Source organism: Dama dama, chromosome X, assembly GCF_033118175.1.
Source record: "Dama dama isolate Ldn47 chromosome X, ASM3311817v1, whole genome shotgun sequence".
Lineage (NCBI taxonomy): Eukaryota > Metazoa > Chordata > Mammalia > Artiodactyla > Cervidae > Dama > Dama dama.
In genome coordinates this window covers 88,380,573-88,405,939 of record NC_083714.1, presented here as the reverse complement: position 1 = coordinate 88,405,939, position 25,367 = coordinate 88,380,573, and the positions used below count along the sequence as shown (strand labels likewise).

The 25,367-nt window shown below is 44.3% G+C and overlaps 1 protein-coding gene across 1 annotated transcript; it reads right to left on the bottom strand.

Annotated features, from left to right (window-relative positions):
- Positions 1-5,714: 5,714 nt before the first annotated feature.
- Positions 5,715-9,417, bottom strand: LOC133051709 (doublesex- and mab-3-related transcription factor C2-like). Its single transcript, XM_061136297.1, has 5 exons — positions 9,203-9,417; positions 8,962-9,119; positions 8,172-8,308; positions 6,732-6,879; positions 5,715-5,761 (listed from the first exon to the last, which is right to left on the bottom strand). The coding sequence occupies exons 1-5, from the start codon at positions 9,415-9,417 to the stop codon at positions 5,715-5,717; spliced, it is 705 nt and encodes a 234-aa protein (XP_060992280.1).
- Positions 9,418-25,367: the final 15,950 nt, after the last annotated feature.

Here is a 25,367-nt window from a genome sequence, read left to right as displayed (position 1 = left end):
GGGACCACACAGTGATGGCTCCACCCCCTGCACATGATTCAGCAGTAGCACCCTGCCTCCATGGCTGCCCAGATTTCCTCCACTATGAACTCCTCCACCCCATCCACTTGGGCCACCTCCCTGCAGTCAACAGCAATCCTTGTCCTGGGATTGGTCTCCAGTCCTTGTGTTTACATCCCTGTCTCTCTCTTCTTGGAATACCATCATGTTTATAACAGTCTTTTTGATAGCTCCCCATAGGCTTTCCTCACTTTTTTTTCACTTGTCTTAATTCTTTTTTTTTTCTATTTCTTCCTCTGACTCAATGATTTCAGATGAATTGTCTTCAATTTCACTGATTCTTTCTTCTCTCTACTCAAGTCTGCTGTTGAATTGCTTTCACGAAATTTTCAGTTCGATTATTGTATTTTTCACCCCCAAGAATTTCTAGTTGGTTCCTTTTTGTAGTTTCTATTTTTATTGCTATTTTCATTTTGTTCAGGCATCTTTTCCATGATTATTGTTTAGTGGTCTATGTGTTTTCTTTTAGCTCTTTGAGTATCTCTATGCCAGTCGGTTAAAATTCTTTCTTTGACAGCTTGTAGAGCTGAGTTTCATTAGGGTTGTTTTCTGGAGTTTTATTTTGTTCCTTTGATTGGGCCATGTTTGTCTTTTCCTTTGTATGTCTTGTAACCTTTTGCTGGAATTCGGGCATTTTGGAAAAAACAACCACCTCTCCCAGCCTTTACATACTGGCTTTGTACATGGGAAGGCCATCACCAATCAGCCCAGCTAGAGGTTCTAGGATCTTTCAAACCTTTTCGCATCTCCTGCTCCCCCTGGAGTTTGCCTATGGAGTTGTAGCTCTAATGCGCTACTGGCCTCTGTTTTCAGCAACTTCCAAATTCTATTAATAGCACCAGTCTCTTCTGTGCTCTGAGTCAGGCAAGACAGGAATCAGTCCTTCAGGAAGCCCCTGAACAAGCCAGACATTGGGCACATAGTCCACTTTTTTTGTTTCTTCCCCATACTGAGGCCCCCATATGGAGCATTTCCTTCTGGTTACTCCATGCCATGCAGCATAAGGGAAGGAAGTCAAGCAGGTCACCAAACAGAGTGAATATTCATACCACTTTCTATGGTTTACAATGTCCTGAGTGCTATAGCTTCTAAACTAGTGTCTAGGATTCTCACAGAGTTATTCTATTCCATACATACATTGCTGGTAACCCAATATCTCTGTGGGAGGAAGGAGAGCCTGCAGTTTCCCACCCTACCATCTTCATGAAGTCACTCCCAAGATGCACTTTTTTAACAGGTGATGTTTGCATAACTGCATCTCTTTCTTCCACTGTACATGAAGATGCATTTCAAATGGAACAGAGTTTAGAATATAAAATTCAAAATTATTTCAGTACCACCAAAAAAATCCTCTATACAAAAAAAAAATCCTCTATACATTAAGAATGAGGAAAATCTGCCTATGGATGAAAATCCAGAACAAATAAGGCAAAATATGGATAAATTTGGCTGTCTAAGAATTAACTACTTCTTTATGGCAAAATTTCCCTAAAGATAGCATAAACTTAGCAAAAAAAAAATGCATAACAACTGGGAAAAATATTTTCCACTTCTATCAGAGACAAAAAGGGCAAGATTGTAGCATATCCCTAAGATATAAAGAGGGCTTCCCAGGTGATGCTAGTGGTAAAGAACCCACCTGCTAATGCAGGAGACATAAGAGACGTGGGTTTGATCTCTTGGTCAGGAAGATCCCCTGGAGGAGGGCATGGCAACCCACTCCAGTATTCTTGCCTAGAGAATCCCACAGACAGGAGAACCTGGCAGGCTACAGTCCATAGGGTTGCAAACTTTTTTTGAAAAGAAGAAAAAGTAAAAAACCCTATAGAAATTGGGCCCAAAATGACAGTTTATAGTACAGAAAGAAGACGGAAAGAGGAGTGGGTTTAACCATACAAAAAAAAAAAAAACATGCAAACTTGTCCACATTAAGGGAAATGTAAGTTAAAACATACACTGATATACCATTTATCTGCTATCTGATTGGCAAAATTCAAAACTCTGGCAACAGTACTGGTAAAACTCAGGGAAATTGGCACTCTCATATACTGATGAAGAAAAGGCAATAGGTACAGCATTTCTGAAGGAGAATATGGCAGTAATGAGCAAGATTATATATGCTTTCTTTACACCCTTTCTTCAGCAATAGTATATCTCAGGATCAAACTGAAAGACACACTGATAAAAACTGTATAAGATGATGTCACAAGTCTCTTCACTGTAGATATATTTGAATAGTAGGGTGCATATATACTCAGTCACACAAGTCGTGTCCAACTCAACAACCCCCTGGACTGTGGCCTGGCAGGCTTCTCTGTCCATAGGATTTTCCAGGCAAGAATACTGGAGTGGGTTGCCATTCCCTTCTCCAAGGGTTCTCCCCAACCCAGGGATGGCACCTGTGTCTCTTGTGTCTCCTGCATTGGCAGGCGGTTTCTTTAAAACTGTGGCACGTGGGAAGCCCACAATTCATCTTACACGAAGCATCGAAGATAGTCAAGCGTACAGAAGCAGAAAATAGGATGGTGGTTTCCAGGGGATGGGAGAAGGGGGCTACGGAGAGTAGTTGTTTAGCGAATGTAAAGTTACAGTTGTATAAGATGAGTATGTTCTGGAGATCTGCTGTGTAACATGGTGCCTGTACTCAACGCCAAAGGGCATATTTTTAAGTGAAAAAAGGCAAGGTGGAGAAGTTTGTGTAGATTATGCAGCATTCATCTGAGAAAGACGAGGGAGTGTAATGAATGTCTGTCTCTTGATGAGAGATACAGATCCCATGGCCAGGGAACACCAGTTGCCCCATTCCTTTAAGAAATCTGTTAACAACATCCCTGCATGAGTCTTGCTTGTTCCGGCCTTTACCAGACAAGGCATGTTTGCTCATAAACAATGCTGACAACTCATTTTTGCTCAATATTCATTCCAGATCACTCGATTTTTAAAAATCAATAACGAATACTTTCCCCTCACTTTAGGCTGTTCTTGGTCAGAAACCAGTGGCAGCAGCCCTGCAGTGTTAGTGTGACCTGATTTGAAAGAGATGCCTTTCTGGGCAAGAGCTGAAAGCAGTAGAGTGCTGGAGAGGACTCTTACTGGAACATAAGAGGTGACTATCACATTGTCAGGAATTTCGTGAGCCAGCTGTTAAACACAGCTGTTATTAAAACTAAATGTATAAAGTAACAAATGCATCGCATATGCAATATACTGAAAATGAACATAATATATGATCAAAAGTCATCGATTTCTAATTACTTCCCTACGTTTTACTATTATCTGTGCTCTTGAGATTATGTATATTTATTGTAATTGAATGATGGAAATGCATCTCTTCCCAACTCTGCATCAAAGGACATCTCGTTGGTAGCTTGAAATTGGCAAATGCTACAACACAGGGTGATTCTTGCAATCCTCCTTCTTCCCCCCAGTGCCTGTTGTTAATCATTTACCTGCGTGGCACTGATTGAGACTAATCCACTCTGCAGATGCTCTGGTGTGATGGATATCCTCAGACCTAATCAATGCTGTCATACAACATATCAGAGTCCAGAGCTAATTCACACTGTTATGTAAAGTGATATTTTAAACACGTGAACTGGAGTAGTGACCAAAGGACAGTTCACAAAAGACGTTTGATGTCTAACATTTATAACAATATCCTAAGATGCCTATACTATGCCATTCAGAGACTTTTTTAAAAAGTATAGCTCAACATGTGTGGGGGTATGGTGAAGGTGGGTGGGCAGGATCTTGAACATCAGCAGAGGACTGAGAAACAGGTAAAGTAAGATTTGATCGATTACCACAGACTGTTACTTTGAGTACAAAATAAAGGGATGGCTTTTGAAAGACCCTCTTAGCTGGGTGTCTGCTGCTTCAAGTTTCTTTCTTTCTTTCTTTCTTTTTTTTTGGCAAAGTAATGTCTCTGCTTTTTATTTATTTTATTTTATTTATTTTTTCCATTTATTTTTATTAGTTGGAGGCTAATTACTTTACAATATTGTAGTGGTTTTGCCGCTTCAAGTTTCGAACCTCTCACTGGACACTTTGTTAAAAAAAAAAAAGAAAAGTAAATTTATTAGCTAATTTAAGGCAAATCAAAGAGAAAGGAGTCTCTCCCTCCCCCCAACCACCTTTGCCTTAAAATTTCCCTTCAAGCACTTGTGCAAGTTACTTTTCCTCTTTGAGCACACTTCCTGATGTGTGAAAGTGAAAGTGAATTTGCTCAGTCGTGTCCGACTCTGCAACCCCACGGACTGTAGCCTACTACACTCCTCCGTCCATGGAATTTTCCAGGCAAGAGTACTGGAGTGGGTTGCCATTTCCTTCTCCAGAGGGTCTTCCCGACCCAGGGATTAAACCTGGGTCTCCCTGCATTGTAGGCAGACACTTTACCGTCTGAGCCACCAGGGAAGTCCTACGCTGAGCTTACAGAACTACTGTGAGGTTATATGAGCTTAGTGTTCAGTGAACACAGACTAACCAAATGATAATGATTCTTCTTTATATCTCCTGGGTCCTTCAAAATAGGTCCCAGATCTAATTAATTTCCCCTCTTTGAGTCTTCTTGTCCAGATTGGCTTTAGTTTCTCCCCACTGTAAAATACGTATTGGACTAGGATCAAACCAGCATTCTATTGGCCAAAGTTGGCCTGCTTGGAAGTTTTTGTTTGGCCCGTTTAAAGAGTTTAGAGGAAACCAGAGCCAATATTTCAAAATTGAGATATTTTGCATAGAAATCTAGAGTTTCATCTTATCTTTAAAAATCAAGAGATGTGGCAACAATGAGTCTGCATTCCTGCATGGCAACAATTGGCTAGAGCCAAGTGACAGCTGCCCCCTTAGGTAGAGCATGCACTCTCAATTGGCCAGACTCCATCTGGCTTGCTCTACTCATTTATATAATCTGCTTGATCCTGCAGACATCTGAATTTGTGGCCTTCTGGACAACTGGAAGCAGTCAATGCCAGGCAGGGTGCAGGCACTTGCTTGCTGAATGAGTGAATCTCCTACCCTTTTTTTTCTCGACCATTTCCTTATCAAGCCATGTTAAGAAATCCCAGTTATTGAGGAAAGTGATTGTCCCTTTGAGAAGTGAATTGAATATGGTAAACTCAGGGTACTCTAGGTTATACTGTGGTAGCAAGCAACACCTATATTTCAGTGGCTTACAAAGAAGGTTTATTATTTGCTCACATACACAAACCTAGACCCAAAATGAAAACATCCTCAGATTTTCACATGCATGGGTAAGTACATGAGTATGCTGGTAAGTTTGCAATCATGAATCAAAATAACCTCTGGCAGATGAACAGATGAACTCACACAGAACCCTACTTAGAGACTGATCAGCTTAGACTGCAAAACCCTGTTTTCATAAGAGACATTATAAGGCCCCAGGACCCAAGAGAGTAAAGGATGGAGGGAGAGGAATATCCACCCTCAGTCAAGGAATTGCCCCCATATAATAAAAAGCCTATAAAAGAGCCTATATGCTTTTTTTTTAATACAGTAAGAATTTTGGACATTAAGCACTTTGCAAACGCATAAATAGACAGCATTCTAGTGAATTGCCCGCTTCTGGGCTTCTAGTTCAAGAGGGAGACGCACCCCAGGTGACCAATAGGCAGAGAAATGGAGCTGGCCGGCCTGGGTCAAACAGAGGGGCTAGAAGGCTGAAGTCCTTTATCTCCATCAGGAGCTGTCAACACAAAAGAAAAGGTCAGGGCCAGGTCACATCCATTTGTCCTCCCAGCTCTCCCCTCTTTTTGTTCCACCCAGTCAAAGCTGTGTCACCTTGGACTATATTGCACAGAACTCTTCCTTGATTTGCCCATCTCAATTCTTGCTTCCTCCAATCCCTCCATCACAGCAACCACACTTCTTTTTGTCAAGCCCAGGATCTCCAAACATGCTCCTCTCTAGTTCAGACATTCCTTGGTCCCTCATCACCCACAGTTGCTGGCCAAACCTCTTAAGCCTGGCATGCAGACCTCCGTGACTGGTAGCCTCTTCCCCGCTCATCTCTTCCATCGTGTTCTAGCAGTTCCTCCAGGGTTGCCTGCTTTACTCACACTCCATATTGATCTGGTAGTGCCCAGCCTTCCCCCTCAGCCTTCCCAGGTGTCTAGCTCTCCTCCGTCCTTCTTCTCCAGGCTCAACATTGAGATTCAGCCCCAAAACATGACTTGTGGAGGCATCCAGGCTCCACATCAAGACTGGAAGCTCCCTGAAGGCAGGAACCAGATCTCCTTCTCTACTAGACACTTATCACCTATACATGTCCTCCCCAGATCACAGCAGACTGCAGGAGTCTGGGTAGAAAGCTCTGGACTGGGAGTCAGGAGACCTGATTCTTCCACTTGATATGCTGCATGCCCTTGGTAAGTCCCTGCCATTCTCAGGGACTCAGTTTCCTTATTTCTTGACATCAGGGCAGTGAACATTTGCTTTTGAGCACAATGCTCAATAAACGCTCAGTGATTCTCTGAACAACCATCTACTGCCACTTCGAGAGTCCGACTGAGAAGCTTGGCAGCCTGGGTCCAAAGAAGTTCAACCCCCCTACCTCCCTCCAACTCTGACTTCCCAGTTAGGCCCTGCTTACCACAACGGCCTTCCATTTGCCAACTGTCCCCAACCCCTTGATCTCCTTTCAAAGACCAGGCTACCTGGAGCAACGCAGGGCTGGAGCAGAGAGATGCAGCCAGAAGGGGCCGGGGAAGATTCTCTCAGAGCCAGCAGAGCCTCGGCTGCTTCCAGTTTTCGCTGCCACTCTGAGGAGGCAGAAACCAAGGCCTGGTTGGAAGCTTCGGGAGCCTGAAAACAGAGGATGTGAGAGAATGGGAGCTGGGAACCCACACTCCCTCCATGCCCCTTCAGTCCCCGGCTACCCTGAGGCCTTCTGCTCTTCTCCTTCACTAAGCTTGGCCCCTGCCAGGGTTCTGGACCCCACAATCTCCCCAGAGTCTGTGGCTGCAGTAGAATGGGATTAAGGGTGGCATGGGGCTGGAGGATCAGAGTTGAGTGTCTAGGAACAAGGAAAGGAGAGATCAGGGGATTTATCCCTTTGGCAGGTACATACTACCAGGGGGAAGGGGGGCCAAGATTTTACAATATCTGAATGGCCATTAGGTGTTGTGGCTTAGACAAGTCCCTTCCCCTGCCTGGCCTGTCTTCGTTTCCTTTTTTTTTTTTTTCTGTATCTTTCCTGAAACACCAATTCCTCTCAGCTTTTTTTTTAAAAATCCTGGAGCAACAGTAAAGATTATGGGAAATCAGAGGCGTCTGCATTTTAATCTGAAAGGCACCTGGAGAGATGTGATTACTGTTCCTGTCCCGGGACTGGTTCTTGCCCCTATATTCCCCAATCCCCAAAGGGGCTTGAAGGGCCAGCTTGACTCATCTCCAGGACACTTTCTCTGATGGTTATTAGACTCTGGCCTGGGCAAGTTGGTGTCCCTCTCCATTATGGCTCCCCTTCTCAGCAGAAGCTTCTATCCCATCCGTTTGTTTCATATGGAATAACAACCTCCAGTTGTCAAAGGCCTGTGATGTGGCAGGCCTTGTGCTAGTCCTCTTTTCAATGCTATGTTGTTGTTGTTGTTCAGTTGCTAAATCATGTCTGACTCTTTGTGACCCCATGGACTGCAGCATGGCAGGCTTCCCTGTCCTTCACTATCTCCCCGAGTTTGCTCAAACTTATGCCCATTGAGTTGGTGATGCCATCCAACCATCTCATCCTCTGTCACCCCCTTCTCCTGCCCTCAATCTTTCCCAGCATCAAGGTCTTTTCCAATGAGTCGGCAGTTCTCTATAGGTGTAGGATACTGTCCCCTCTCAGGACACTGATAGGAAATGGAGGCTCGGATATGTAAAGTCACTTGTCCAAAGTCTCACAAATTGGAAATGGCAAAGCTGGGAGAGCCCTGTCGTTGCCCCTAAGTCTGAGATGCCTGCTCCTCCTCCCCTTCCTCCACCTCGCCCCCTGCCCCGAGTTGCCCTGTACTGCCTCCATCTCCTCCTTCTAGCTCCAGAGCCTTAAGCAGAAGGTTTGGACACTCAGTAACACAATATACAAGTAGCTCCATGGTCTTTCTCACTCTACTCACCTGCTCGGCAGGGCAAGGGATCTGTGTGACTTCCTCGAAAGAGAAATTGTTAGTTGCTTCTTCAAGGGTGCTGGAGTCCAGGACAGAGACAAAGATCCCACGACCTGACCGAGCAGCAGAGGGCCTTGGAAAATTGTCTGTGGGAACAGAGAGCACAGGTTGGAGTCAGGAACCAAGCCGGCCATGGAGAGGAGATGTGGGCATGTTTTGGGACAAGGATAGGAGTCCAGAATGCCAGAGCTGAGAAGACCTTCAAGACCACCTAGTCCTCTTATTCATTTTGGGACTGAGGACTATGAGACCCATAGAGAAGTCGTTTTCCCCCGGGGTCATATGGCAAGTTGTGGTAGGGTTAGAGATGGTACCCAGGTCTTCAGGACACAGGAAGGGCTCTGAGCAGTGGCTGAGGTCAGAGCTTCCCACACTGGCCCCAGACTCCTCCTCGGGGATTGCACAGGGATGAGCCTCGAGCTGAGGCGTGATGTTCTCCTTCCCAACTGTGAGACACTGGGGACAGCTTAGGTGAGCCTTACCCCCTGATCCCATCCCACTCTACCTCACCCCGAACCTGTCCCACTCTAGACCCTTTTTGATTTCCCAGATCTCTCCTTCCCACCAACACTTGGTAGATAATACTGATGGCATTTTATAGCTGGGGAAGCTAAGGCCTGAAGAGTAACTTTCCCAAGGAGTAAAGCCACATAGAAACTGGGTGGTAGGACTGGTGACAGAACTGCTCATGCTCCCTACACCCAAAACTCCAACTCCCTCCCTGGCCAGAGACACTCACTGGGGACTCTTGCTTGAGTGCCCAACTTCTTGGCACGGCCGTGCGCTCTGGGAGAGGTGGTCCCACTCCTCATCCGTCCTCGAGTCGGGCGCCTCTTTAGGTATGGCCCCTGCTCCATCTTCAAGTCACGTTCAGCAGGCAAGCTGCTGTAGTGTTCCCTAAAGCAGGAGGATTGCGGGTCTAAGGTCAGTCACCTTTAGAGGAGGCCTACTCCCCTCCCCTTGTCAGATGCCATACTCACGAGAAGGGAACACACTTGTGACACTCGCAAGCCTGGAAGAGGCAGAGGTGCTCCTGGTCCTTGGTTTGGTCAGTGATGCCATGGTTGTGGCAGCGGGCACAGCGACGCGTAGATCTTCTGGGGCCAAGTTCAATCGCCTGTGGGGCTCCGGTCTCAAGTCCAGTGGTGGAGTCGGGGGGGCAGCCGGGCATAGCAGGCATTTCATTGCGATCCATGGTTCTAGGACAAGGAGTGGAGGTCCGGGTGGCCACATGATCCCCTACCCCCTATATACTTCCTCTGCCCCTGGGAAACCCCATCTGAGGTGGCTGGATTCTTCTCCACCCAGCTCACTGCTGAAATGAGATTGCACCCTCCCTTCTTGCTCATTGTAGTCTCCTTCCCAGGAAGCCCCACTCACATATAGGCCAGTTCCAAGAAACTCTGGGCATGGGTCCTGTATACTTCCAGTCCAATTATTACTCCCCCTGCTTACCTTCACTTCACATGGACCCCTGACCCCTTCGGGCATACACATGCACTCTCGTGCCTCTTTCAACAATTACTACTTCCCTTTCTCATGTTTATCACCCTGTACTCTGCTATGCCCAACTATTATTCCTGGCATCCCTTTCCACAATTGTCTTCCTCACCTCCTGCATTCATCCACTCCCTACTCATGATTCTTATGTCCTGCACTCAATTCTATTATTGGTCTCATGTATGCCCTACATTCAATTTTCCTCTCATCTTCCATTCCAACTTTTTTCTTGCACTCTATCAAAATCTTAATTATTTTCTTGCTCCCTCTTTAAACTGACACCCTGAAATCATATCATATCATGAAATCCTATAGTCCCGCTGCATCTCAAGCCCTTCTTTCAATGATTGCTTTCATTCATCCCCTCATTGATTTACCAAGTAGATGTTTGTTGAGCCCCCTATTGAACGCCAGACCCTGACCTAGTCAACAGCCAACTCCTCACTGCACTAATTGTTCTCTTGCACCAGCACACTCTCTCTGCTCTCACGCAAACCCATGCATTCCCTCCACAGCCTCCCAACAGTCTTCCATGCTCCTCCCCAACAACTTCAACAATTATGCTTGGGCACAGCTTCCCCTCCTCCCAAATCCAGAGTTCACCACCTCCCTCCTCTCAGGCTACCCAACCGTTCCCTGTCACCCCCACCTCAGAATCATGAGGTGGGCGGGGGTGGGGGTGGGGGGACATAAGCCCTGCCCCAGTGGCCAGAGGCGAGGGGTCAGGAGTCTGGAGCAAGCGATCATCCCACAGGACTTCAGCGAAGGAGGGGTGGGGTGTGGGGTGTGGAGTGGGGGGAGGGGTGGGGTGGGGCGGGGTACCTCAGGATACGAGGTATACCCGTATACCGTATACGAGGTATACCTCGTATCCTGAGGTACCCTGAGGAGGTGGAGGAGAGAAGAAGGGACTGGGGCTCGGGAGCGGGGGGTGGGGGCGGGGCAGGGCGGGGCGGGGAGGGAGGAAAGAAGAGGTGCGGAGAATGAGGGTCCTATTCCTGATGCCAGTCTATGGTTACCCCAGCCTCCAGCAGGTCAGGATCGAAGGTACTGCGACAGGAGGCCCGAAGGAAGACCCAGCTCTCGGCCCCTTTCCCGCCCTTCCTTCAACCGACAACGAGCTTCCGGCTCTGCTTTTCACCTCCCACCGCTGTGGTCAGTGACCAATGAGCTTCAGGTTCGTCTGAAGGTCACGGCAAAAGCCCCGCCCGCCGTTCTCTTCACTTCCCTCGCACTTCTCCTCCCGCTGGGTGGCTTTACTGGGCCTGCCGTTCGACTCCAGAAATGGAGTGGAACTTTGTGCTCCCCAAACCTTGTTTCCCAAACTCTTTGCTTTTTGGATGTGAAATGCTGTGTGCTAAGTTGCTTCAGTCGCGTCCGACTCTCTTGCGAGCCTGTGGACTATAGCCCGCCAGGCTCCTCTGTCCATGAAATTCTCCAGGTGAGAATACTGGAGTGGGTTGCCATTTCCTTCTCCATGGGATCCTCCCGATCCAGGGATCCAACCTATGTCTCTTAAGTCTCCTGCATTGACAGGAGGAGTCTTTGCCACGAGTGGCACCTGGGAAGCCCTGTGAAATACTGTATATGCAAGCATTTTATTTTTATTTTGTTTATAACAAGAATTTATTATTCTTATATTCAGAACAAGCAGTTTAGCAAACGAACAAGCAAAAAATTACCATTAGGAAATTTTGATAGAGTTTTAGTTTTTCTAAAAGATGCTTTTTCCTCCTCAGCTGCAACTAATCATCAGATGTCTTATAGCACTGAAGCACCAAGCAAGTCAAACTTTTTTTTATATACTCGACTTCTGACGGCTCTTATTAATAGTTCTAGAAGGAATTGGCGAAACCGTCACAATTGGCTCAAAAGTTTGTATTGAATTTCATTAAACTCAGAAAACTGGAAATCTATAATAAGCATGTGCTTATTATACTGTGAGATTTCCCTACTGCCCCAGACATAACAGTGATTGTTTATGAGTCCTATTATATATTACAAAATATAAGCTAATATATTCTTCTCATAGAAAATGTGACCCATGGACTGTAGCCCACCAGGCTCCTATGACCATGGGATTCTCCAGGCAAGAATACTGGAGTGGGCAGCCTTTCCTTTCTCCAGGGAGTCTTCCCGACCCAAGGATCAAAACCTTGTCTCCTGCATCTCCTGTACTGGCAGGCAGATTCTTTACTGTCTGAGCCACCAGAGAAACCCAGTATATTCTGCTCACAGAGAATGCAGTAAATACAAGAATTGAAAGAACAAAATTCGTTACAGCTTCTCCACTCAAAGCTACTATAGTTGCTGCTGCTAAGTCACTTCAGTCGTGTCCGACTCTGTGCGACCCCATCCCTGGGATTCTCCAGGGAAGAACACTGGAGTGGGTTGCCATTTCCTTCCCCAGCAAGCATTTTAAACAGGCATCCTTGGTATTCTGTAAATTACTTTTACAAAATCAGCCTGTGTTTTTAAGATCCCTCCGTATCCCTGTGTCAGGGACTCTCAATTCGAAATCCAATTTTGCAGCCCCAGGGAACAACTGGCAGTGTGTGGAGTCATTTTGGTCTTCATTCGTGTCTCTGAGTTCCCTGTTCTGTTCCGCAGATAAGTCGATCTATTCCTGTGCCAGTACTACGTTCTCTTACTTTTTATCTGTTAGTAAGACATCTTGATCTCTGGTGGGACAAGTCCTCACACCTTATTCATCATTTCCAGGCGTGTCTTTGCTATCCTTTGCCTGTTGTCCTTCCTAAACTCAAAAATGTAAATGTCAGGATCAGCATGTCATGTTCCCTGAAAAGTCATTTGCGGTAGATTTGGGTTACATTTTCATTGAATCTGTGGATCAGTTAAGGGAGAATTGACTATCTTTATGATACTCAGCCTTCCTAGTCACCAACATGGAATGGCTCTCTATTTTTGTGGGTCTTCTTTAACACTGGAATCCTTCAGCTTAGTGTTTATCTTTTTTACATTCAGATTTTGTACATCCTTTTTGTATTTATTCCAAGATACTCCCTGGCGGCTCAGACAGTAAAGAATCTGCCTGCCATGCAGGAGACCCAGGTTCAATCCCTGGGTCAGGAAGATCTCCTGGAGAAGGAAATGGCAAACCACTCCAGTATTCTTGCCTGGAGAATCCCAAGGACAGAGAAGCCTGGCGGGCTATAGTCCATGAGGTCGCAAAGAGTCAGACATGATCTGAGCAACTTACACTTTCAGGATACTCTGGAATCGTGTTGCTCTGGTGCTTGATATCTGTTCAAAATGACATTTTTCTATCCCTATCTAATTTATAAAAATCCATTTGACTTTTAAAAGAATATATTGATCTTAAAGTCAGCCACCATGCTAAACTCTGTGACATTTTATCATGTGTCTATAGGTGGTCTGCAGTTTTCTGTGAATCTGTGAGTAACAGAAGTAAGATAATCAGTTTACAAGTTTCTTACTGGCTGGCTAGGACATCCACTACAAGGTCAAATGGAGATGGCAAAATTGGGCATCTTTGGGTTGCTCCTAACATTAAACAGAATGTTGCCAACATTTCCATATTAAAACGGGCTTTCTGTGTTTGTTTCATTGTTTGCTCTCTCTCTCTTGCATTCTCTCTTTCTCCTTTTTTTTGTCTTTCCTCCCTTCCTTCTTTATTTTTTTCTTCTCACTTTTGTTTCTTCTTTCTTCCTCTCTCTCTCCTCTCTCTTTTTCTTTCCTTCTTTTGTTTTATCAGTTTAAGGAGTATCCCTTATATTTCTAATTTAATAAGTTTGTCTTAAAAATCATGAATAGATCATTGGATTTTAACTTTGGGGCCTCTATTGAAATGACCAGGACTCTATTCATTTGGATCTGTTAATATAATGAGGGTTATTTATGAGATTTCTTTCAAAAGTTTTAGTGAAGTATATCTTATAATCAAAAAAGAATCAAAATCATAAGTGTGCATCTTAGTGAGTTTTCAAAAATTAAGCATACGCATTCAGTTAGCACCTGGAGCAAGCAGCAGAATATATTAGCAACACCCAAATCTCTCTCGTGCCTCCTTCCACCATATTTGCTCTCCTAGGATAGACGTAGCTATACATCACAGTGTAGCATCTTTTGTGTACACTGGTGGGTTCAGTTTGCTAAAGTTTTGCCTAGAATTTGCCTGTCTTCTGTTCATGAGCAAGATTGACTTGATGTTTCCCTCCTCATAGCATAATTGCTGGATCCAGGGTCAAGGTTTTCTAGTCTCATAGACTAAGTTGAGCAACTTAGTTGCCCTCTTTGCTATCCTCTGGCAGTGTTCATGTAAGATTAGTATTATCTGTCTTGAAACTTTTCATTAAAACTTGACTACTAAACTAGGTTGACCACTAAGCTAGGACAGCTGTTTTATTTACTTTAAAAAAACTATACTGTGATGGGGAGAGGAGAGGAAAGGGTAGATGTATGGAAAGAGTAACATGGAAACTTACATTACCATAGGTAAACTAGATAGCCAACAGGAATTTGTTGCATGGCTCAGGAAACTCAAACAGGGACTCTGTATCAGCCTAGAGGGGTGGGATGGGGAGGGAGATGGGAGGGAGTCTCAAAAGGGAGGGGATATATGTATACCTATGGCTGATTCATGCTGAGGTTTGACAGAAAACAGCAAAATTCTGTAAAGCAATTATCCCTCAATAAAAAATAAATTAATTAAAAAAATTATACTGTGGATTATTTCAAACATTTGCAAATAGAACTTGTATACAAATTTTCAATCTCCAAGTTCATGACAGTAGAGTTGTGGTCCTGGAATGTGAGCTTGCAGCAGCATCACACAGAGAGCTTGTTAAAGCACAGATTGCTGAGCTCCACATCTATAGTCTCAGATTAAACGTCCTGGAGTGGGACCCAGAGTTTGCTTTTTTGACAAGTTCCCTGGTGATGCAGATGCTGTTGGAAGGGAACCACACTTTGAGAACCACTGTACATGAGAGAAGAGTGAAGGAACCTCCGATTATCCCATCACCCAACCGCAACCAGCAACAACTTATAGCCAAACTCGATTCGCACATATCTTCTCCCCTACCCCTCTCCCCGACTATTTTCAAGAAAGCATCAGAAATTTTCTTATTTTATTGGGAACTATTTCAATGCATGACTCTAAAATATGAGCAATCCATTTTCCTCAGCTTTTTATTTTGAAAATGCATAAAGAGTAAGCATTCTTTTACCTAGGTTCCTACTATCCCATTGCTTTCTCGCTCTGTTTTTCTTCTTCCTTTTTGCTTAACCGCATAACAGTTCCAAACACTTCATCCAGTTACTTCGGAATTTGTCTCCTAAGAACTAGGATACTCGCCCGTCTGACCACAGTACTGTTATCATGTCGAAGGAATTTAACAGTGAGGTGATAGTGTTATCTAAGTCCATATAGAGTCCATAGTCAAATTTCCCCAATTGTCCCAATAATATCCTTTTGAGGATCCACAGTTCAATCAAGTATCACACACTGCATTCAGTTGTCATGTCTCTTTAGTATCCTGCAGTCCCAAACAGTCCCTCAACTTAAATCTTCCACGGCAATGGCATCTTCATGTCATGGAGCCTAGGCTCGTTTGCTTGTAAAGTGTCCACAGTATGCGTTTGCCTGATATTTTCCTCTTGTTTAGATTTATATCTTCAGGTTTAATATTCTTGGCAAGGATATTAAATAGGTCGTGAGCCTCACATCTGTAGGCCCCCAAGTTCAGGTTGTCTAGCTGTCATTGCTACAGTTGGCATTACTGAGTTTGATCACTTATTTAAGGTGTTGTTGTAGAGATCATTTCATGGTAAAGGTACCTTTTTGATTTATAAGCAGTCTGTGGCATGATATTTTGATACCATGTGGGTAGTCTGTTCTCCAAAAACATTCTCACCTCTTGGCCTTAGCTTTTATTCAGGGCTCTGGGTCTGGTTTGATTATTGCTTTGGTGGTCGGAAACATGGTGATTCTCTATTTCTGTTTTCTAGAAATTCCTTTCTATTTTTAATTAGTGGGCATTTTGCTGTAGTGTTGAGCACCTCAGCCTCCCAACCCCTTCCATTGTTGTTGTTGCTGCTGTTGCTGTGTTTGCAACAAAAAATAAAGAGGAAAAGCTATTTATTTGCTGTGTTCAAAGAAATATGAAGAAAGCAAAGTGAACGATATGAAGAGAAATGTAAGCAAATATAAGACGAATTAAAAAAGAATTTCCTCTAACAGTCCAAGAAGAATGACAAAATCTGTTGCCTGAAATCGGAAGTAACTGTTCAGCAACAACTAGAAACAGTTTTTTAACAATTATTAAGAGAACCTGGGTTATAAATTTGGCCAGCTATAAAGTAGCTTGGATCTTGGGCACACGCACACACATATGCACTCACTCTGTCTCTCACACACAGACATTTTAAATGGAGATATAGTAAAACAATAAATAAACAAGTAAATAGGGCTTCCCCAATGGTTCAGCAGGTAAACAATCCGCCTGCAGTGCAGGAGACACAGAAGACACGAGTTCGATCCCTGGGTTGGGAAGGCCCCGTGGAGGAGGAAATGGCAACCACTCCAGTATTCTTGCCTGAAAAACCCCATGGACAGAGGGGCCCAGCGGGCTACAGTCCAATGCGTTGCAGAGAGTCAGACATGGCTGAGTGACTAAGCACAGCACATAGAAAAAAATAAAAGTAAATACATTATTATTACAGTTACAGAATGTATGTCAGAGAATTGCAGGACCATATCCATCATTTTACGAAAAGCCTAAGATCTGCAACTAAGCCCATATAATACAGGACCTTTCCAACAATATGAAAGAGCGATTGATTCAAACCATGAAAAAAGCTCAAACACCTTACTTTTCAAATACCTTCTTCTCATGAGTCATGCTGCATGAAACCTTGGCCGATTAATATTCTAGGTACATTTTTTTTCTCCAAGGACTTTGCAATCTGCAAAGATGTGATTATAGCCTAAAAATTTTGAACTTGTGGAGTAGATATCAGGGAATCATTTCTATCACTTAGAAAAGAATTTGAGCTAATTACAAAAAAAGGTTACCCCAAAATAGTTTCTGTATGAAGGACATCAATCCAGCTGCTATGTCGGAAATTTACTTTACAATATTGTGACGGGTTTTGCCATACATCAACATGAATCGGCCATAGGTGTGCCCCCTCCATCCTGAACACCCTTCCCACCTCTGCCCCCCTCCCATCCCTCTATGTTGTCACAGAACAGTGGCTTTGTGTGCCCTGCTTCATGCATCAAACTTGCACTGGTTTATCTATTTTACACGTGGTTTCTAAAATAGACTATTTCACGAACATAGTCACTGAAGTCATTCAGCAAATGCAGTGAATCACTGCGGGTTTATTTTGTCAGGCTCGCTGGAGGTTTGGAAGTTTCATTGAGCTTTTCAAAGAACGAGATTTTTGTTTCATTGATTTTCTCTGTTGTTTTTCTGTTTTCAATTTCACTGATTACTGGGGTCATCTTCTGTATCCCCTTCCTTCTGTTTGCTTTGGATTTATTTTGCTGCTTCTTCTAGTTTCCTGAGGTGAGAACTTAGATTATTGACTTGGTGCATTTCCCTTTCCATAATGCAAGCCTTTACTGATGTAAATTTCCCTTCCAGCAATGCTTTAGCTTCATCCCACAAATTTGGGTATGGTTTGTAACCATCTCCATTCAGTTCAAAACATTTCTTAATGTGCTGGAAAACTTTTCTTTAGCCCACGGAATGAGCGGCCTCCTTACTACTGAGTGGTGGTGAAAGTACTGAAATCATCCAAGCAGGGATGGGGAGGGTTGCCATCTTACTGACAAGTGGAGGTATAATTCCAGAGTCTCCATGTGTTTGAGTTCCACTGATGTGGTGAAGAGGGGAAGATGGCTCCTGTTTCCACCAGTAAAACGTGGAATTATGGATTCCCCGCTAGACCTTCGCTGGCTTGGTGGTGGGTGGGGGAGGGCGGCAGGGCTGGGGAGGTGGCGAGGGGGCTGGCAGGCCACAATCCTTCCCCCCGCCCCCCTTTCCATATTGCTTGGCTGGAGTAGAGCAGTCATGCACAAAACCTTTTCTGTCTTGTCGTTCTTGATCCTTACGTTAGAGAGAGCAGACTTTTCTTTCTGTTTCAGCTGGGTTTCATTGCTGCTGCTGCTGTTATCACTGTTGTTTTGTCTCCACCTTTCAGCATTTCTCTCAGTAGCTGGCTTCTTCAGCTCCAAGCCTGGGATATATGATGCAGAAAGAAAACCCAGGGAACTCACCACCGTGTCCTTTCTCAGGTTCTGAGATCCTCAGTTGATCCACCTTCTCCTCCCCGCATTGCAGAGCCTTATGTTTATTTTATATATGGCACCCAGGGTTTTAAGTGGTACTTAGTGGGAAGAATAGGAAACGCTCATCCACACTATCTTCCCAGAAGCAGAGTTGTCCATGTGAACTTAATTATAAATTTTTACTTTTAGCTCATGTTCAAGTTTAAAATTCAATTTAAATTAATTAATTTTAGTCCAACTTAAAATAACAGTGTTTAAAATTAAAATCAAATATACTTTTTGAATTTAACCTATCTTTGATTAAAAATTATAATTGCAAGAAACAAGCAGTTCTATCTGAGAATCCATTTGAAAATACGCACACACACACACACACACACACACACACACACACACACAAAATCCATGTGGCTTGAAAAGATAGGAAATAACATTCAGAATATTCCCAGATAAATCAGGAATAATTAAAATGGTTTCATCATCGGTAAATCCCAAATTTGGGGTTAGAAGGATACTTTCATGGGGAAAGTTTTCAGTTCCTAATTTTGGGTATTTTTCCAAAAGTCTAAGGTATATCTATTTTGTTGAGTTAATATTCAGAAACATATTATTCATCTTTAAAATAAAAATGATTGTTCTGTGCATGTGTGCTAAGTCACTTCAGTCGCGTCTGACTCTTGTGACCCTATAGACTTGTGGCTCGCCAGGCTCCTTTGTCCATGGGATTCTGCAGGCAAGAATACTACAGTGGGTTGCCATGCCCTCCCCCAGGGGATCCTCCCCACCTGGGGATTGAAGCCATGTCTCTTATGTGTCCTGCATTGGCAAGCAGGTTCTTTACCACTAGCACCACCTGGGAAGCCCAGCTATTCCCATAAAGGTTGCTCACGTGACAATCAAGAAATCCAGTAAATGTGGCAAATTGGTCACTCGGTAAACTCACTAATTTTAGTGAAAGTGAAAGTCTCTAGGTCGTGTCTGACTCTTTGCGACCCCATGGACTGTATAGTCCATGAATAGTCCTATAATTCTATAGTCCTAGAATTCTCTAGGCCAGAATACTGGAGTGGGTAGCCTTTCCCTTCTCCAGGGGATCTTCCCAGCCCAGGGATTGAACCCAGGTCTCCCGCACTGCAGGCAGATTCTTTACCAACTGAGCTATATTAGGGGCTTTAGTGGAGAAGCCCCCTCTCCACTAATTTTAGGAGAGACGCAAGTTTTGTGGTCACCCACCATCACAAAGCATAACAGGGAAAATCCTAGACAAAGGGATTCTCTCTCTCTCTCTCTTCCGCTCTCTTTCTCTCCAGGCCACTGTTCATCTGTGAAAATGCATGCCGGGGGTTGGGGGGGGGGGGTGGTGGCGGGGAGCTCATTGTTGGCCAAATGAGACAAATGAGACAAATGGATTATGAACCTCTTAATGTGGGTCACTCTTACAGATTTTGTGTGTTCATGGCATTTCAGAGGTTGATCGACGGTAATTAAAGCTAACATTTGTGGGAGGAGGGGGCATTAGCTTATTGCTAATTGGTGTAGATAGTAAACTAAATGCTTTACAAACTTTGCCACGTTTAATCCCTGCAACCCCCCCTCCCCCACTCCCCTGTTATTATCCTCAGTTTGGCCAACTGGGACTCTGAGGCTGAGAGAGACTTAAGTACTTTGCCCAAAGTCACACAGCTAAGAAGTGGCAGAGCCAAGTTTCCAATTAAAAATCGTCTCTCTTAAATATTCTATTGTCATTGGGGGTGGGGGGCTCTTTCCAGACATATTTATCAAAGGCACCAGGATATCTTCAGAAATCAAGCCCTGAACAAACTGGCTGTGCATACATTAGCAGGCACCTCCTGTGGTTCAAAGGGTTTTACAGACACACATATTGCATGTAAACTGGGGTTTTAGACTGCCATTGAGGATCTTTGATCGATGACCATGTCAGATATGCAGAGACTGATTCAAAAGGAGAAGGGTGGAGCTATATTTCCATACCATGGTGTGAAGAGTGGTCTCTTGGGTCCTTCCTACTTTTGGGTGAAACCCAAAACTCTTATCAATAGCCAAAAGGACAGTGGGCTCCATCAATATAAAAACAAGCCATTTCAGTGGAAGATACTGACTTGGTGCTATGCAATTATGAAAACCAAGACTGGTTGTTCAAATGAATCTCTGTTTCCAATTCTTCATATGGGTGATAGCGGCAGCCACTCCCCTCCCCATCTGCACTCTTATCCCCTTGAAGCTCTCAGCTTCCTGAAGTGACTGGAGGTGAAATTAGCAGTGACCAGAGATGTTAGTCAGGCTTGCTGTCAAATATCTAGGTGAAAGCCTGGTTATAGTTAAGGCACGGTGGCCAAAAATAATTCCCGTTGAACTGAACTAGGATATAATTTGGTGATCAGACGTAAGCTTGGCAATCATTATGCTTCAAATGTTCTATTTAAATGGAATCTATTTGAGAGTGACAGCTTTGAAATCAAAGATGATGTCTTAGACATCTTTGCTTTGACCTTCTGTTGTGGAGCCTTTCACATGGCTGGTGGCCCAAAAAGTTATTTCTTGAGAGACATGTAAGTACAAGCACAGTGTACTGCACAGCGACAAACACACTGATAGGTAAGCACAGTGAAAGATTGTACAGGAAGTCAGCCAAAATGTCAGAAGAAGGACTGCTGAAAATTCTCTCCTCTCTGAAAGCAATGAGAAAACTGGAAAAGAGGTTCAGAATCAATGTTGGCAGAACTCTAAAAATTCACCAAGAGTATGCAACACCCTTAGGTATGTTTATTCTAGAAAAACAGCCTAATCTCAGTAGGAAGAGTGAGCTAGGTGGCGTTTCAAGTAGTCCTGTTCTCATGCCGCTCTATCCAACTCTGTGGTAGCCTTGAATGCTGAAAGTGAAAGTCGCCCAGTCATGTCCAACTCTTTGCGACCCTGTGGACTGTATAGTCCATGGAATTCTCCAGGCCGGAATACTGGAGTGGGTAGCCTTTCCCTTCTCCAAGGAATCTTCCCAACCCAGGGATCGAACCCAGGTCTCCTGCATTGCAGGCGGATTCTTTACCAGCTGAGCCACAAGGGAAGCTCAGCTTTGAATGCTAACAGCCTGCAATCATGGTGAAAACCGGCAGCCTGACAGCCACCAGAGGGAGCAGAAATGGGACAGGACTCCTGCAGAGCCTTGTTCCCAGATAACGTTCCCAGGTCGTTAGTTGTCCTGTCTAGTAGTTCCCTAGAAGACCCCACTTGGGCGGCTTTCTCTGACTCAGAGCTTACCCAGTTTGAAATCCTTTTCCCCTGATGGCATTTGTCAAGAACACCTAGAGGCACAAACTGAATCCAACAATACATTAAAGGGATCATACTGAGTAATACTTAGAAAATACTTAGTAGTCTACAGAAAACAAAATCATCTCTCAGACCTGATATGTAATTTAACCTGGTTACAGGACAGAAACTCAATGGGAAAAAGTCCTCTCTATTTCAGCATACCAGGAACAAATAATTGGAGATGGAAGAAATTTAAATATCACTTACAACAGCACTAAAATAAATGAAATACCTATTAAGAAGCTTAATGTAGTATGTGCAAGACTCATATACAGGTACCTATAAAATATTGTTGAGAAAAATTAAAGAAGATGCAAATTAAATGGAGATATACTATGTTCATGGATCAGAAGACTCCAGAAGGTTTAAGATGTCAAGTCTCTAGTAATCCATCTATCGATTTGCCATAACCATAATTAGAATGAAAAGTTATTTCTAAAACCTATATGGAAATGCAAAGGACATAGAATAGCCAAAGCCACTTGGAGAAGAACAAAGATGAAGGACTTACGGTACCAAATTCCCTGACTTAATGTGAACCTATAGTAGTCGTGACAGTGTGGTATTACCATAAAACCAGATGTATGGATCAGTGGATAAAATAGAAAGCCCAGAAACAGACATATGCAAAAATATGGTCAGTTGATTTGTGACAAAGGTGCTAAGATAATTAAATTAACTGATAATTAACCAATAGAGCTGGAGAAAGGGACTCTCCGAATGGAAACCACCAATAAACGTCAATACCTCACACTGCATGCAAAAAACCCTCGGAATAAATAATAGAGCTAAGTGTAAGTTGTAAACTTACAAGAAAATATGGGAGAAAACCTTTGTGCCATGAGGTTAGGCAAAGATATCTTAGGTAGACCTTTCATTCAAAAACTGAGTCATAAAGGATAAATAATCAACAGACCATCATGAAAGTTAACAATACTCAAAATCTTTTGCTTCTCAAAATCCAGGGCTCTGTATCTCTGTGTGGCACCACTTTTTACCCCTATACTTAAGCCGCATGACTGACCTTCTACTGAAACCCTAGAAGAGAAATCTGAATCTACTTATTTTCAGTTGCAAAATCTGCACTTTATTGTCTCGGGCGACTGCTTGCAAAGCTCTCCCCTTTCTCTATCTCCTGGCCAACTTCTTTCTTCACTCATTTCAGGCATGCCTTCTCTGGGAAATCTCTAAGACTCCATTCCAACTCTCAAGGCTGGTGGCTGCCCCTCCTCCATCTTCTCATAGCCATCTCCCTCTATTGTTATCATCCTGGGTTTTTTTCTTTCTCGCTTTTTTTTTTTTTTTTTTTTTTGGCTTCTCTCCCACTGAATGACTTGAAGTAGTAACAGAACCTCATCCATTTCTATAACCTCAGACCATGACCTGTGGTAGACTCCTGGAGACAATCAATCAGTCCTGTATCCTCACATGTATATAAAAGATGTCTTCCTAAGCAACACCATTATTTCAAACACCAGATCAAGACACTTAGGCCACCTACATCCTCTTTTCCTTCCAGTTACTATTTGCAGGGGGCTCCCTTGAAGTCAGTGGAGCAAAGCCTCATAGTTCTAGGTGATAAACAGGGGCCACAACTAGGCAGATTTCTCTTAAAATCCAAGTGTCAATGATGGAATCTCATATAACATAGGACTAGGTAACAAGGAGCTCTCACCTCAGTTGTTCTGCTTTCAGGTTAGTCCAGGCCAGGCCCTTCCCCTTCCCCTCTGTCCCTCACATTTTCCAAGCCCTCCCCCCACCCACCAGGCCCCAAATCACCTGTCCACTACCCACCAGATGCTGGCTGTCTCACAGACATGGCATCTCACATAATCGGCGCCCCCCCTACCCCGAGAGGAACAACTCTGCTCTTGATTTGGACTGTGGATGCCATCACGAAGTTTACCCTCCTTTCTTTGATAACCCATTTGGACCCATATACCTCCCCGGGGCTTCTAGGTACACAATCCTATGAATGTAAATGTGGGGAGGGTCCACATGCACACCCCTGCCTATCACATCCCCACCAAATGACAACTCACCATCTGCTTTTTTTCTTCAGCAGTCTGAAACCTGGCTTGAGCCTGCTGGGAGGTTCAGCGGAAAGAAGAAAGAGAGACAGAGAGAAGGGAAGGGTGGGGGTAAGAGACACAACAACAGAGGGGATGTCACATACCAGAAATGTATCCACTGCTTGAGCACATTGCACTGGGTTGCAGGAGGGAGGAAAGACAGGGCGGGGCCAGAGGGGCTGGAAGGATGTGGAGGAGCCAGCTCCTCAGCCTCTTTGCACACAGCAGAGTCAAGAGCTTAGCTGGTCTCTTCAAAGAAGTCCTGTTGGTCACTACACACACATCACACCTTCCTAGAAGCAGGATCTTCATTCCCTTCCTTCCACCTCCTGACCTGGCAAGTCTGCTTTCCCTCTCGTGTCATGGAATGTCAGCCCCTGGGGCTGGGATGTGGTCTGTAGAGGTCACTGTTGTATCCCCAGCATCTGGAACAGTGTCGCAGCGCACATACTACTTGTTGAATGAGGCAATGAATGTCAGGGAAGGCAGGGAGATTAGGATGAGGCCGTTCTCCTCTCTCACCCTCTCTGTCTCTTTTCCTGCAGAACATGAAGAGCCAGCTTAAAGACACTGAGGAATTTGTGGTTTTGTCTGACACCATGTAGAACCCATCCAATGACACAAGCTTGCTCAGGGAGCCTGCTAGTCCCCAAGGGTGTTGGAGAGGCCAGTTCCAGAGAGCCCTCACCTGTTTCACCAAGTCCTTCAGGTGAGAGGCTCAGAGCCAGCCTCTGCCTCTCTCGCTGCTCACAGCCAAGCCAACATGCTTCCCCTTCCTGCTTGACCTAGAGAGCCCCCAGGCCAGGCCTGCCTTCCCCCAGGGTTCCCAAGGGTTCAACTGTCACTCCGCTTTCCTTTGTAGGGGAGGATATCAGACACTGGGAAGCTGAGACCTCAAGTCCTACAGACACAGACTCATGAACGGTGACCAAGCTCCCTCGGCTGCCACCTATCCCTACTTTCCCCAGTTTCTCGGTCACTGGGCCTGAAGTAAATACTGGCACACTGGACTGTTTTCACTTCACCTTTATAGCTATGAAGCTTTCGACACTGGCTCCAGCCTCAGGTGGATTGGGGGTCGTCAGTGGTGGTGGTGGGGTGGTGAAGGGTGGGAGATAGCATCTCACTTAGCCCTTTAAGGCTGTACTAGCTCCTCCTTGGGGCAGTGCCACTGGTTCCTCAGTCATGGTTACAATAGACTTCAGCCAATAAAGAGTGAATTTTCCACAGCAGAGAGCTCTGACCCTCATGGGGCAAGGACTAAGCCAGGAATGAGAAAGGAGTAACATCTCTCTTCTCTTGACACCACATGAGTCTTCATGTCTGAGAATAACTGCACAGTGGTTATATGGAAGGGGATGGGGGAGGTACACGTGAAAAAAAATCTCTAGATCCAAAGAAAAACTCTTAGCCCCACATACATAGAGTCAACTCTCAAGCACACCCACTCTACACAAGACAGCCCCTCCAACAGGCAACTTCGTCCTTAACTGCAGATTATTCATTTTCACATGATGAAGTTTTTTTTTTTTTTCCTTCCTAAGGTGACCTTGATATGTATTACAACGTAATATCAGCAGGGCAAGTCTGTCCCAGGGATTGGAACATATTTGTCCCTTTTAACCCAACAACATATGAAGGGCCTGTTAGGTGTTGCAACACCAAAAATCACCAGGCAGCAGATAAACATGTAGGATGTGCTCTTCAATATCAAAGAGGATAACTGGCACATGCCAAATATTCTTTTTTTTTTTTTTTTTATATATCACTGAATTTATTGTCCTTATTAAAGACTTTCCCATTTCTTTTTTTTTTTTTTTTTTTTTTACAGGCAGTAGTTTGTTGTATTTTTTTTTTTTTTTAATTTACATGTATTCCCAATCCCGATCCCCCCTCCCACCTCCCTCTCCACCCGATTCCTCTGGGTCTTCCCAGTGCACCAGGCCGGAGCACTTGTCTCGT